Below are 12,485 nucleotides of genomic sequence, written 5' to 3' on the forward strand. Positions count from 1 at the left end.
ATATACATATATATATATATATATATATATATATATATATATATATATATATATATATATATATATATATATATAACCAGACGTTAACCTACAACCTTGAAGTCAGGAAAAAAGGCTTACCAGCTTTTTGAGATGAAAAAACAGCCAAAGCATGTGTATCATCTACCCATGTTATGTTATAATCACTCACCCTAATTTAAAAAAACAAGCTCAAGTAGTATTTAATTTAAAAAATTGAGATAATAAATTTCATTAAAAATTTAAAAGTAAAAAAGAGAAAAAAGAAAACAAACAAACATGCAACACATAAAAATTTTCTGAAAATATTTCTTTTATCAGAAACTATTTTTTAACTATTGATCTATTTCTATATGGATACAAATAAAATGTAAAAATTTGATTTTGAATAAGTGATTTTTTTTCTAATAAATTGTGTAATGCTCTAATGTAATAGCAAAACAACTCTGAATAAACACGTAACTTTCTATTAAAAACTTCAGTTAAAATTCAGTTTTTAAGGAAGCTTTATGAATCCATATCAAATACTCTATAAAAGTTCTAATTCTATAACTATACATAGTCAAGTGAAATAACTTATCTGTACCATTTTTAGATAATGTCAAATTGTGAGTTGTGTAGCTATAGAAATAAACCTGAATACAATAAACAAACATGTTAACTTACCCAGCACATTTCAAAGCATTAAATATATCTTGTGACTTTAAAACAGGGGAAAAATCAAATAGTTCCACAATATGACCAAATTCTAAATAAATGTTTTGCAATATAATTTCTTACATTTTTATTTTTTGATTAGAAACTTAAAATATATAATTAACATGTAAATTTTTATGCATACATTATGATATAATATTATTTGATATATTTGCATTAAAAATAAAATACAAACGTGATACAGATAATATTAAATTCATTTCCAACATATAACTGATGTCATAATCAGTTATATCTTGTTATTGGAGAAAATAATAACCAGGTCATTAGGTTATTAATAGCTTCAGTATACCTAGATTTCTACAAATTACACTGATCAACAAATAAAATTTTATTGTGCATATCTTGTTAACTAGGTGGTTTTTTAAAACAAATTAAATATGCTGATTTCAAATATGCAAACCATTTTTCACCATCACGCCAAGTTGTAAAGATATTTGGGTTCAAATCTTTAGTATTTAAGGTAAAGTCCTTAATATTGTCAAAAAAAAAGTTATTCAAAAGTATGTCAACCTGGGTCTCAAAAGAAGCGTATTTTCATAGAGATTTTAAAAATGCTATTCATTTGTAATAAAAATAAGTATTTTTTGAATTATTGCTGAATAACATCCTGTTGAAATTTTTTTAAGAGTCTTTAGCATTTTTTTACATAATTTTTTTGTCAATAAATTTTAAGGAAAAATATTTATGTTTTCTAAAATCTCTATGAAAATACGCTTCTTTTGAGACCCAGGTTGACATACTTTTGAATAACTTTTTTTTCGACAATATTAGGGACTTTACCTTAAATACTAAAGATTTGAACCCAAATATCTTTACAACTTGACGTGATGGTGAAAAATGGTTTGCATATTTGAAATCAGCATATTTAATTTGTTTTAAAAAACCACCTAGTTAACAAGATATGCACAATAAAATTTTATTTGTTGATCAGTGTTATTAATAGCTTCAGTATACCTAGATTACTACAAAAATAGACAATAACGAAGCAGGTTGCTCTATAGAAATTTTCTTTAAATTATCATTAAGTTATTGCAAACTAAATTAGCATTGCTCTTTTATCATTAATAATTTTAAAAATTTGATGTACCTTAAAATAGTTATATTTGATGCATTTTTTTTTTTAAATAGTTATATTTGACTCAATTTTTTTTAAACACAAACTATATTGTTAAAATAAATCTCAAACATTATTTATATCAATAAAGAAAAAAAAAAAAATATTACAATGCAAACAAGGTTTCTATAAAACATATTTTTATTGTTAAAAATTTTTTTGTGAAATTTAAAAATCAATTTTGAAAAATAATTTGAAATTTATTTACCCTCTTATAGAAATTAGTAAAATTTCTAAGATTTTTTTACTTTCACAGGAATTTAATACAATTAGTTAAATAATAATCACTGTAATAACTAATGAACCGGTTGAACTTGGAATAACTAACATTTCAACACTCAATGAGCAACCACTTAAGTCAGGAGAACAACAGAATACAAAAAATGAGAGTCCAAGAGCTAAAAATTAAGAGGAAAATAAAAATGAGTAGAGCTATAAGACGAAGGAATTTAATAAGAATTAATTAATTTATAAAGAATTAAGGAATTTAATAAGAATTAATTAATTTATAAAGAATTAAGGAATTTAATAAGAATTAATTAATTTATAAAGAATTAATGAATTTAATAAGAATTAATTAATTTATAAAGAATTAAGGAATTTAATAAGAATTAATTAATTTATAAAGAATTAAGGAATTTAATAAGAATTAATTAATTTATAAAGAATTAAGGAATTTAATAAGAATTAATTAATTTATAAAGAATTAAGGAATTTAATAAGAATTAATTAATTTATAAAGAATTAAGGAATTTAATAAGAATTAATTAATTTATAAAGAATTAAGGAATTTAATAAGAATTAATTAATTTATAAAGAATTAAGGAATTTAATAAGAATTAATTAATTTATAAAGAATTAAGGAATTTAATAAGAATTAATTAATTTATAAAGAATTAAGGAATTTAATAAGAATTAATTAATTTATAAAGAATTAAGGAATTTAATAAGAATTAATTAATTTATAAAGAATTAAGGAATTTAATAAGAATTAATTAATTTATAAAGAATTAAGGAATTTAATAAGAATTAATTAATTTATAAAGAATTAAGGAATTTAATAAGAATTAATTAATTTATAAAGAATTAAGGAATTTAATAAGAATTAAGATAATTGGTTAAGTTTCTAAAACTAAAATTTTTATATAAAACTAAAAATTTTATGAGTAGGAAACGTAAAGACTAGAGAGAATTGTAAAGGACCAGGAAAAAACTAGATAAAATTTTTTTCAAGTATGAAAAAAAACAACAGCAATAGTAAAAAGATGCAACTTTGCTGAATGACAAGCCATACAAGATCAAGTTTCGGTTGGTGAAACAAGAGAGGCGATCAAGTGATGATAGAGGTGACAAGGATGACAGATCACCTAAGCAGCAAACATTTGTAGAAAAGAGAAAGAGATCTTACAACGATAGGACAGGGGCTAAAAATCCTCTCATGCCAAATGCGAGACTATGATACTAGTCAATTGGTATAACATACTTTGTTTTGTTTTAAAAAAAACTCTTTATTTAATGTTTTTTTTTAAAAAAAAAAAAGCAATATACACAAGAGAATTTCATTCAAAAGAAATGCATGAATACTTCTAACTGAAAACAAAAATAACTAAACTATGCTTCTAAACAATCTGTTTTCTGGCAACAAAAAATGTAAATCGGTTAGCTGTATTAAATCAGTCCAATGAAAGTAATGTGTGTGTTGTTCAAGCAAAACCTCTCCTCAGTAAGAAAAACTTGTATTTTTGTTTAAAAACCTTATTTTTGAAGCCAAAAGTAGACATTAAAAAAAAAATTAGCTAATTTTTCTTTTAGTTGTTGATAGGATCACAGTAGACAAATGCAAATTTGAAGTAAAACTTGATCAAAAAACTATTTTTTTTTTTTCAACACAAGGTCAATCAAGCAAAAATAAAAAACGATTGATAGAAACACGGTAGACAAATGCAAATTTGAAGTAAAACTTGATCAAAAAACTATATTTTTATTTTTACAAAACAAGGTCAATCAAGCAAAAATAAAAAACGATTGATAGAAACACCGTAGACAAATGCAAATTTGAAGTAAAACTTGATCAAAAAACTATTTTTTTTTTACAAAACAAGGTCAATCAAGCAAAAATAAAAAAAATAAAAGCTTTATTCTTTGAGGCATTGACTCAATTAATGAATCAACAACTTTCATATCAATCACTTGCCAGACCTTCTTGATTTATTCAAATAACTTGTTACTAGTCTTCAAATTTGCTTACTCCATTTTATTGTCAATTATTTTCAAGAAAATTTTATATAATTATACTCTCCTAAATAAACAAACCAATAGTTTTCTAAAAAACTATGGATTCCTAATATTTAGTAATAAAGCAATCTCATTTCACATTCAGTGAGAGACAAGTAAATTTCATTTGGTAAGGAGTGTTACATACATTTTCAATGTATGTACACTCCTCGCATCTTTTCCAAATTTATATCAGCCAATGTGTGCACTGATTTGGTTGCAAAATGTATATTATTGTTTACAATTATTAGTTAATTATTGTTATATTAATTATGTATATTATGTAAAATAAATGTAAATTAATTATATTAATTACGGTTTACAATATAAATTATCAAATAAGTATCAAATTAATGAGGCAAAATATCAAAACATAGACTATTGTTATAATTATCATTACTTCTGTCAAATAGAATATTTTACTCAAAATATTATATTTTATCTAACATGTAATTTTTAATCAATTAAAAAATTCAAATTATTGAAAGAATTTAATTTAAAGCTTCTAAAGCTTAAATAGTTAAAATAAATTGAAAGCTTTAATCCTAATAATTTAAACATTTATGATTTACTCACCACCCTCGTCTAGAACAATATCTTTTGTGGAAAAGCTTAAGTAATCGATTATTTGAGCTTCTTCAACAATTGGATCTTTGATATCAGTTAATGATGAAAACTAAAAAATATTAGTTAAAAAGTTTTAAATAGAAAACAGTAAATAAATTTCAAAAATCACTAAAGTATTATACTTCTAAAATAGCATTATTTAAACAAGTTCCATCATCTGTCCAATTCAAATCCCAATCATTTCCACAATCGCTCACTTGATCTTCAATTGTTTTAGTTACTTCAATATGATGATTGTCATCTTTTTCAACAATGCTGCTACAAATTTTTTTTTTTTTTTTATTTCTCTTTAATTTTTTTTCTTTCTTACATAATTTACTAGAAGACTTGGATGATTCCAAATGTTCACTTTTCTGAGAACTATCTTCTTGAAAATCATCTTTCTGAGAATTGTGAGGTGGATGTTTCTGAGAATTACCTTTCTCAGAAACATGAGAATGATAATTCTGAGAATCCATTCTCAGAGAACCATCTTTCTGACAGCTGTCTAAAATCAATTCCTCAGAAACATTCACTATTTGATCAATAAAAGTTGCATAACAGTTAGCTGAAATGCTTGAAGAAGAAGAATTTTCTACTTCACTACCTGTCAAAAGATTGTTATTATTAGGAACTTGTAAATGACTTTCTATTTTATTATCACAACTAGATAAAGTTTGGTTTTCAAAATTTTCAGAGCAAACTGGTATGGCTACATTAAAGCTATGTGGGGCCAGTAAAATTTCTATCTTGCTAAGTATGTCAAGTAAAAGTTCTTGAATGATTTCTGTTGTGACAATGTGAGTATGAACTGTTGACACAGTATCTACCTCAAAATTTTCAAAAGCTACAATTGTATTATCCTTAAACGCTACATTTTGAATACATAACATTGAAGGAATAGTTTTTTCAGGATGAATTAAAAGTATCTTGTTACTATTTGTTGATGAGCTGCTATCAATTGGTAAAGATGTTATTAGCTCGTTTTCTAGTTGGCTTTGCAATTGATAGGAACCAGTCCATTCATTACAAGCATTATCACATTCATTAGGCATATTATTGATATGATCACAAACTCCATCATTTTGATCACAACCTCCATCATTTTGATCACAATCTCCATCATTTTTAAAATTTGATGACTTACTTTTAATTTCATTAACAGAACTGTTTTTATTATTTATAGGAACACCATTTTCTAATTTTTTATTATTCTTGTTTTTTCCTCTATGTTCTTTAACTTGATCTTGTTTTTTTATAATTGAATCTTTTTTATAATTATAATTGTCACTTTGTGTTGAGCTAACTTTTGTTGCTAAATCATCACATGTTCTTCTGTACCTTGGAATAAATATCTCTTTGTCAGGTCTCTTTTTGTCAATTCTAAAATACAATACAAATTACAACTATATAATATACCATCACTCAAGTGACTTCTTTTTATCATTATTTAACATAAGTATTATTAAAGTAAATAAGTTATTTAGCTTAAATTGTGATAATGTTCTTAAAACTGTTGTTTATCCTACCAATCGCATTCAATCATTTCATTCAAAAAAACTCATTAACATTTCTTCAGCTTTTGAATTATAGACTGTTACAATCTTAAAACTATTCTAACCAAAAACACATTCAAATTTTGCTAAATTAATAACTTTAACTTTTTGTTTTTAAATCTTTTAAATATAAAGTTTGACCTGCAACTCTTATCAATCAAACTTGATCAGCCATAATTATTTTAGATGATCCAAATATCATTTTTTCCTGAAGTTTAATCAGCCATTATTTTTGAGCGCTACCTTTTTTATTTTAATACTTTTTGTATTTAATACTGAGACTATAAGGGGTTGAAAAAATGATAAACAGAAACCATTAATGATTTTTATTAGTATTTTGTTATAAAAATACTTTATTTTGCCAAAAATATAGTTTCATTCTTCTATAAATACCCTAGAGAAAACAACACTATGCTATCTTGGCTTCAAAGTGTCATTTGTTATCAAACAATAGCATGTGCATTTTATTGATGATAACAGTTAGTTGCTATGATGTTAGGTGTTTGATTTTATAATATAAAAGTTTGATAATAGATTTTATATAGAAAAGATAATAGATTTTATATAGAAAAGATAATAGATTTTATATAGAAAAGATTTTATAATATTAAGAGCAGTAAACATGTAAATGAACATTTTTACCTAATAAAATAGATTAAATTTTAAAACTTAATAACATAATAATTTGAAAAGTAAGTTTTATTAACTTTTGAATAAATTTGCTATGACTTGTTCTGAATGATTTTGAGAAAAAAAAAATGTAGTTTTGTACGCCAACACTTTTATAGATTCAGGTAGTTGCTATGCTACGTAGTTGCTACAGTAAAGCAAAGAAAGGATTACTTTAGCATCCGCATTGCTGAATGCCAACCTGGATTTTGTGGGGTGGATATGAAAGATTAATTTACAACTTTACACTTGTGGAAGTACCCAGCCCGTAAAATCATTTGACAAATTCACGTGGGAATAACTGAATGGAACAACATCCGGTTCTACTGTGCAGAACTATAACAAAATGTTTTTAATATAAGAACCCATTTTACAAGAAATGCAAAAAAAAAAAAAATGATGAATAAATAAAAATAGACCGTAAAAATTTTGAGTTATTGTCAGTGCAAAAGAAACTCAAATGCAGTAGTGGTGTAGTGCTAGAGTGCTTGCTTCATAAGCGAAAGGTTCTGAGTTCAATCCTCACCACTTCCCTGGTAGTATCGCACTTAACTCTCTGTGCAGTGGTCTTGTTTGTCGAGGTTGGTGTTTCAAAGTTATAGAGTTTAGAGAGGGTTGTAACTACAATTAAGTAGCCTCCTCATCTATCATGGCCTTTGGGGATACGAATTAATATTAAAAAAAAAAAAAAAATAGAAATGAGGCAATTATGCAAGTCAAAAATATAAGGATGAAAAAAGTTTAAGAGAGCCCTTGTACAATCATTCAACAAAATTTACTGTTTATGTAAATTATCTAATTTGATGATTTAGATGAGACAATCTCAAATAGAATTGTTGGGAGAAAACTCTGCCATTAATGATATAATACTGAGTATTATAACTCTAATCTATGAAGAAAACTTAATAAAAGAAAACAAGAGAGATCTCTCCCATTTAATAAAGTATTGATTTATTAAGTAATTTAAAATTGGCAGGGTCAATGGACACACCATCCAATATGTCGATGTATAGATGTAAAATCTTGTAAAATATAATTTTTATTGTATGCATTTTAAAATGTATACTGATTTCATTCAATTTAATAAAATTTAATTGTAAGAATTAAACATTTTTGAAAATAGGGCGTGTTAAACTACCACCAACACATCCTCTTGTAACTCTAAAGATATTATCATACGGGGCTGCTTGGACCCAAATTTGATACATTTTTGATGTTTGTGGTTCTCTCTCATATTTATATAAAAAAAACTTGTTGTTGCTAATTCATAGACTTATAAATTAGTAATGATTATTGTAAAGAAAAAAATATTTAGGTGGACTTCGACCGCCCTTTTTTGGTGGGTTAAGGTTGGGTTCAAGTAGCCCTTGTTGTGGGGCTACTTGGACTCGTAGTGTAAAAGCCCTGTAGTGTAGTGCAGCTCTGACCCTTTTGAAGTTTCTGGCAAATCTCTTGGATAGCTGATGATGTCTTCTAATAAAGGCCTTTACACATTCGACACCTGGGAGATTTTCATTGAAACATTGAACATCACTCCCTAATTGATCTAGTAGCTTTTCACTATAATTCGAAGATTAAATGAGGTCAGTCGGTAGCCAAAAGTTGAAACTTTATTCAAGTGATCACAAAATGACTGTTCTTCTTCAGGCATGAAGACAGCTAAATGCCCTGCATGTTTCTTTGTGATAGTAAGGTGTTTTCTTCGAAGAGCTCTCTTTATGCTGGAACTGCTGATTCTAAATTGTTCTTCAGCTAATTGTTGACTCATAGCTCCATGTTCAAAATTAATACAAGCTTGCTCAAAGTTTCGATTGGTATAGTCTTTGTAATCTCTAGACCCCAACTATCTTTTAAATCTGCAAACCATTCTGGTAGAACCAGTTATGATAGCACAAAGTATACGCAAAAAGGTGTATAACAATTGCTTTAACCAACCATCAACATTATTTAGGTATACATTTTATAACCTAACAAATATTAAAAACATGGTTTAAATAACAGATATATCAACTCCTTTTAAATATATTATTACACTTTGGGGTTTAATGTTAATGAAAACAGTAGAAAAAACAGAAAGTAGAAAAAAAATTTTGAACTTGAAACATAAATACAACTTTTTTATCAAAATAATAAAAATAAAAGCCAATTATAACTGCTACATTTTGTAGCAATTATAATTGATACTTCTTATAATTGATACTTCTTTTAGGAAATGTTGTCAAATAACTTTTATCTTTTGTGGTATGTCTGGACAGACAAGTTTTACACTAAATTTTTACCATTATTGCAGTTTCCTTTAAAAAAATATTTTTTTGATCACTTCTTGCAAAAAAATTCAACTCTTTTTTTTTTGTTACGTGATTTGAATAAGTGTATAACTCACTTATTTACTTTCATACAAAATAATTCTATAAAAAATAAACAAATAAGTAAGCATTTTATACACTTATTTGTGGTCTGGAATAAAATTTTATTAACTTTTTGTATAAAAAAAATTAAAAGTTTTGTATATAAAAACACTTTTAATATAAAAAAAGCCTTTCTTTATGGTAAAGGTTGTGGTTCGACACACATTCTATCCCCAAGATATACCCAGTGGTAAGAAACTACTATAAATTTGTAGTCCAATATTATGCCTATCTTTGATACCAAATTATATGCTTTTAGATAAGAATTGACAAAATTAAAACAATTTAGATAAACTAGATACTAACCTCAGTTTATTCAACAAATCCACTTATCAAAAATTTGTTACTTAAAACCTTATAACTTTTTGTGGAATTGTTTGAACTTGATTATTTTTTTGCACCTATAATACTGTATTAAAGTATTATCTAATATTTGAAATTAAAAAAATCTACTACTATTATATTTAGTAAAATAACAAAATATAGTATAAAAATAGAAATGTTCATAGATATTTTGACAACATCTAAAACTATTTAATTTTTTCAAAAGTTTTGTAGGCTGTAATCTTCATTCTTTATTAGGCTGCTGAAATATCATCTGAACAATTTGAAAAACCAATAGGATAAAAATGTTACTGATTCAACTAATATACTATATTTTACTACATTTAACTAAATTATGTAATTTATGTATATTATTAATGTATTTAAAATAAAAAAAAATCAATTTAGATGTTTTATAATTAAAAAGTTTCTTAAAGGTATATTTTATAAATACCATTAAACGTTACTAAAAACGTCATAAAAAGTTATTACTTGGGACAATTTTCAACTTTGAACAAATGTAGGGCTAAGTGAAAAAGTTATTATTTTGAACAAAAAATATCAAAACATGGGTCTGTATGTGTAAATTACAACTCAGTTACCACTCATTACCATTCTTGTGATTTAAATTACTTATAATTAAAAAAAAATAAAAACTACTAGTCCCAAGTAATCTCACTAAAAGGTATTACTTGGGACAATGGCTTGGTTCAATGGCAGTTCAAGTAACCCCTTCTTTGGGTTTACCTGGTTTAATCAGGATGTTTAAAAATAAACTATGAACATCAATATACTAACTCAAAATACAATGGAAAGAGCCATTTTTGGCTAATATTTTTTGAAAAAAACAATAATATAATAACATTTAATACATTTTAATGGAAGTTAGAGTTTATCAAATAGCTGAATTGGAATATAATGATGTTTATAGTCTTTTATATTATTACATTCAATAAATTTTAAATTTATCAGTTTAATCAGCATATGAACAACTTCCAAGTTTTTATTTGTATTTGAAAAAAGCGAAAAAACGAAAGTACCAATTGAGTTATTAATAGTAGGTCTATAATACCTAACCTTATGCAAGGAATGAAATAGGATGGATGAAAAATGATAAAACAAGTATATTATAGGGAATAAACATAATTTTGGAGTCACTTCGAATATGTCCCAAATAAAAACTAAAAAAATATTGCTAATAAACTTTCATCTAACTCTACTATCTCAGAATGTTTGTTAAAACTCAGCTGTGAAATATGGGATATTAGGTAATGCCAACCTAACAAACTAAATTTACTCATTTTTTCCCAAGTAACACTATTGTCTCAAGTAAATAAAACCCCGTTTTACGTTAATTTTATTTATATATACTTAAAAATAAAAAGTTTTCACCTGGTATCTTTTGATGTCATACTTTTCTTCCTTGTACAATCAAAAATAAAACTATTTTTATAATTAAAAACATATACAGCTACTCGTCTATCAGGTTCCTTGCCAACTGATACAGATTTTACATTGTCTACTAATTCAGCACATTTGTGTATTAGAAATCTTCCTCGAGGCAAACATTTTTCAAAGAGCAGTATACATTTTCTTGTAGTGCTATTAAACAGTAAACCTTCTTTCTTTTTAATTTCTTTTTCGCAAAATTCTTGAATTTTTGTTAACACATTATGACAAAAAATAAATTCTTCAACTTTACAAAACTCATACAAATCACTCATTTAAATGTGATTCGTTAAAATTATAAAAAACAAATTTAGAACTGTTCCCGCACACATTTATGGCCGACATCGACAAGATTTGTCTAGACTATGGCGACTAGGCGACAGGAAATTCGGTTAAGTCAACTCATTGCCGTGGTTAGAGAAAGTCAAACCCCTCTGAACAACTTGATAATAGGGCCCCATCTATTATAACTTCTGACTATTGCTGTTTACAAAAATAAAGACTGCCTCCATTGGGACATTGGGACTATAGCTCGGGGATTAGATCCTACATCCCAGCAGTCTTGTTTTTTTTTATGCTAAGTTATACTTAGTATAGTAAATTATAACTACAAGATAGGTGTCGTACAACTTTTTTTTTCTTTCCATAAAGCTTGGTTTCCAATAGTTTAAGAAATGTCGTACAACAGTTGTACAAACTCATAGTAGTTAATGTGCTTTTCAAGAAATTGCCCTCCGTGGGTTATTAGTTTAAACAATTAAGATATTTCCGTTAATTATATGGTCTGCACGATAAACGACTAAATTGTTTAAAGGAAAAACGCCAAAAATCTTACGGTGGACTGCAAGCAATCTTTTAAAATTTATTTGAAATGTAATATTCTTATTAAGTTTTTATCTAATATAATTTGGTATAATATTTTCGGTATTTTGTGGAAACCTAACTTTTGCTTTAATTTCCAGACCTGTGAAACCTCAAGTTCTTGAGTGCTGTTTTTAAGTGAAGACTTTGTTCGTTGCTGGAATTATGTTTACATTTGCAAAGACATTTAGACGATAAAATATTCCTCAAGAAATAGAGCATATAATTTATTGTTTACTTTTGTTTACTTAAATACTTTGTTAAAACTAACTCTTTTGATCTATATAATGTTCAAATTAAGGATGTTTTTAAATTTTATTTAAAACAATTTGAAGCTAACCGATTGAACGAAACCTTAAAAAAGTTCAAAAAGAATTTAAGACTTTATAAAAGTCTTAAATTCCGTATAAACAAAAAAAAATTTTAAAAGAAGTTTTTTTAAAATACAAGAAGAAGAAATAATTTTAAACAAAAATAAGAAGTAAG

At 25.6% G+C, this 12,485-nt stretch overlaps 1 protein-coding gene across 1 annotated transcript in view; it reads right to left on the reverse strand.

Annotated features, from left to right (window-relative positions):
* The window catches only part of LOC101236319 (uncharacterized), an 18,392-nt gene extending 6,881 nt beyond the window's left edge, over positions 1–11,511 (reverse strand). Inside the window, exons 1-5 of the mRNA XM_065792505.1 lie at positions 11,082–11,511; positions 4,876–6,115; positions 4,703–4,802; positions 685–766; positions 121–191 (exon numbers count right to left, since the gene is read on the reverse strand). Of these exons, the coding sequence (XP_065648577.1) occupies positions 121–191; positions 685–766; positions 4,703–4,802; positions 4,876–6,115; positions 11,082–11,413 (1,825 nt within the window). The 5' untranslated portion in view covers positions 11,414–11,511. The remainder of the gene's footprint in view (positions 1–120; positions 192–684; positions 767–4,702; positions 4,803–4,875; positions 6,116–11,081) is intronic.
* Positions 11,512–12,485: the final 974 nt, after the last annotated feature.

Source organism: Hydra vulgaris, chromosome 03 (genome assembly GCF_038396675.1).
Source record: "Hydra vulgaris chromosome 03, alternate assembly HydraT2T_AEP".
NCBI classification, from domain to species: domain Eukaryota; kingdom Metazoa; phylum Cnidaria; class Hydrozoa; order Anthoathecata; family Hydridae; genus Hydra; species Hydra vulgaris.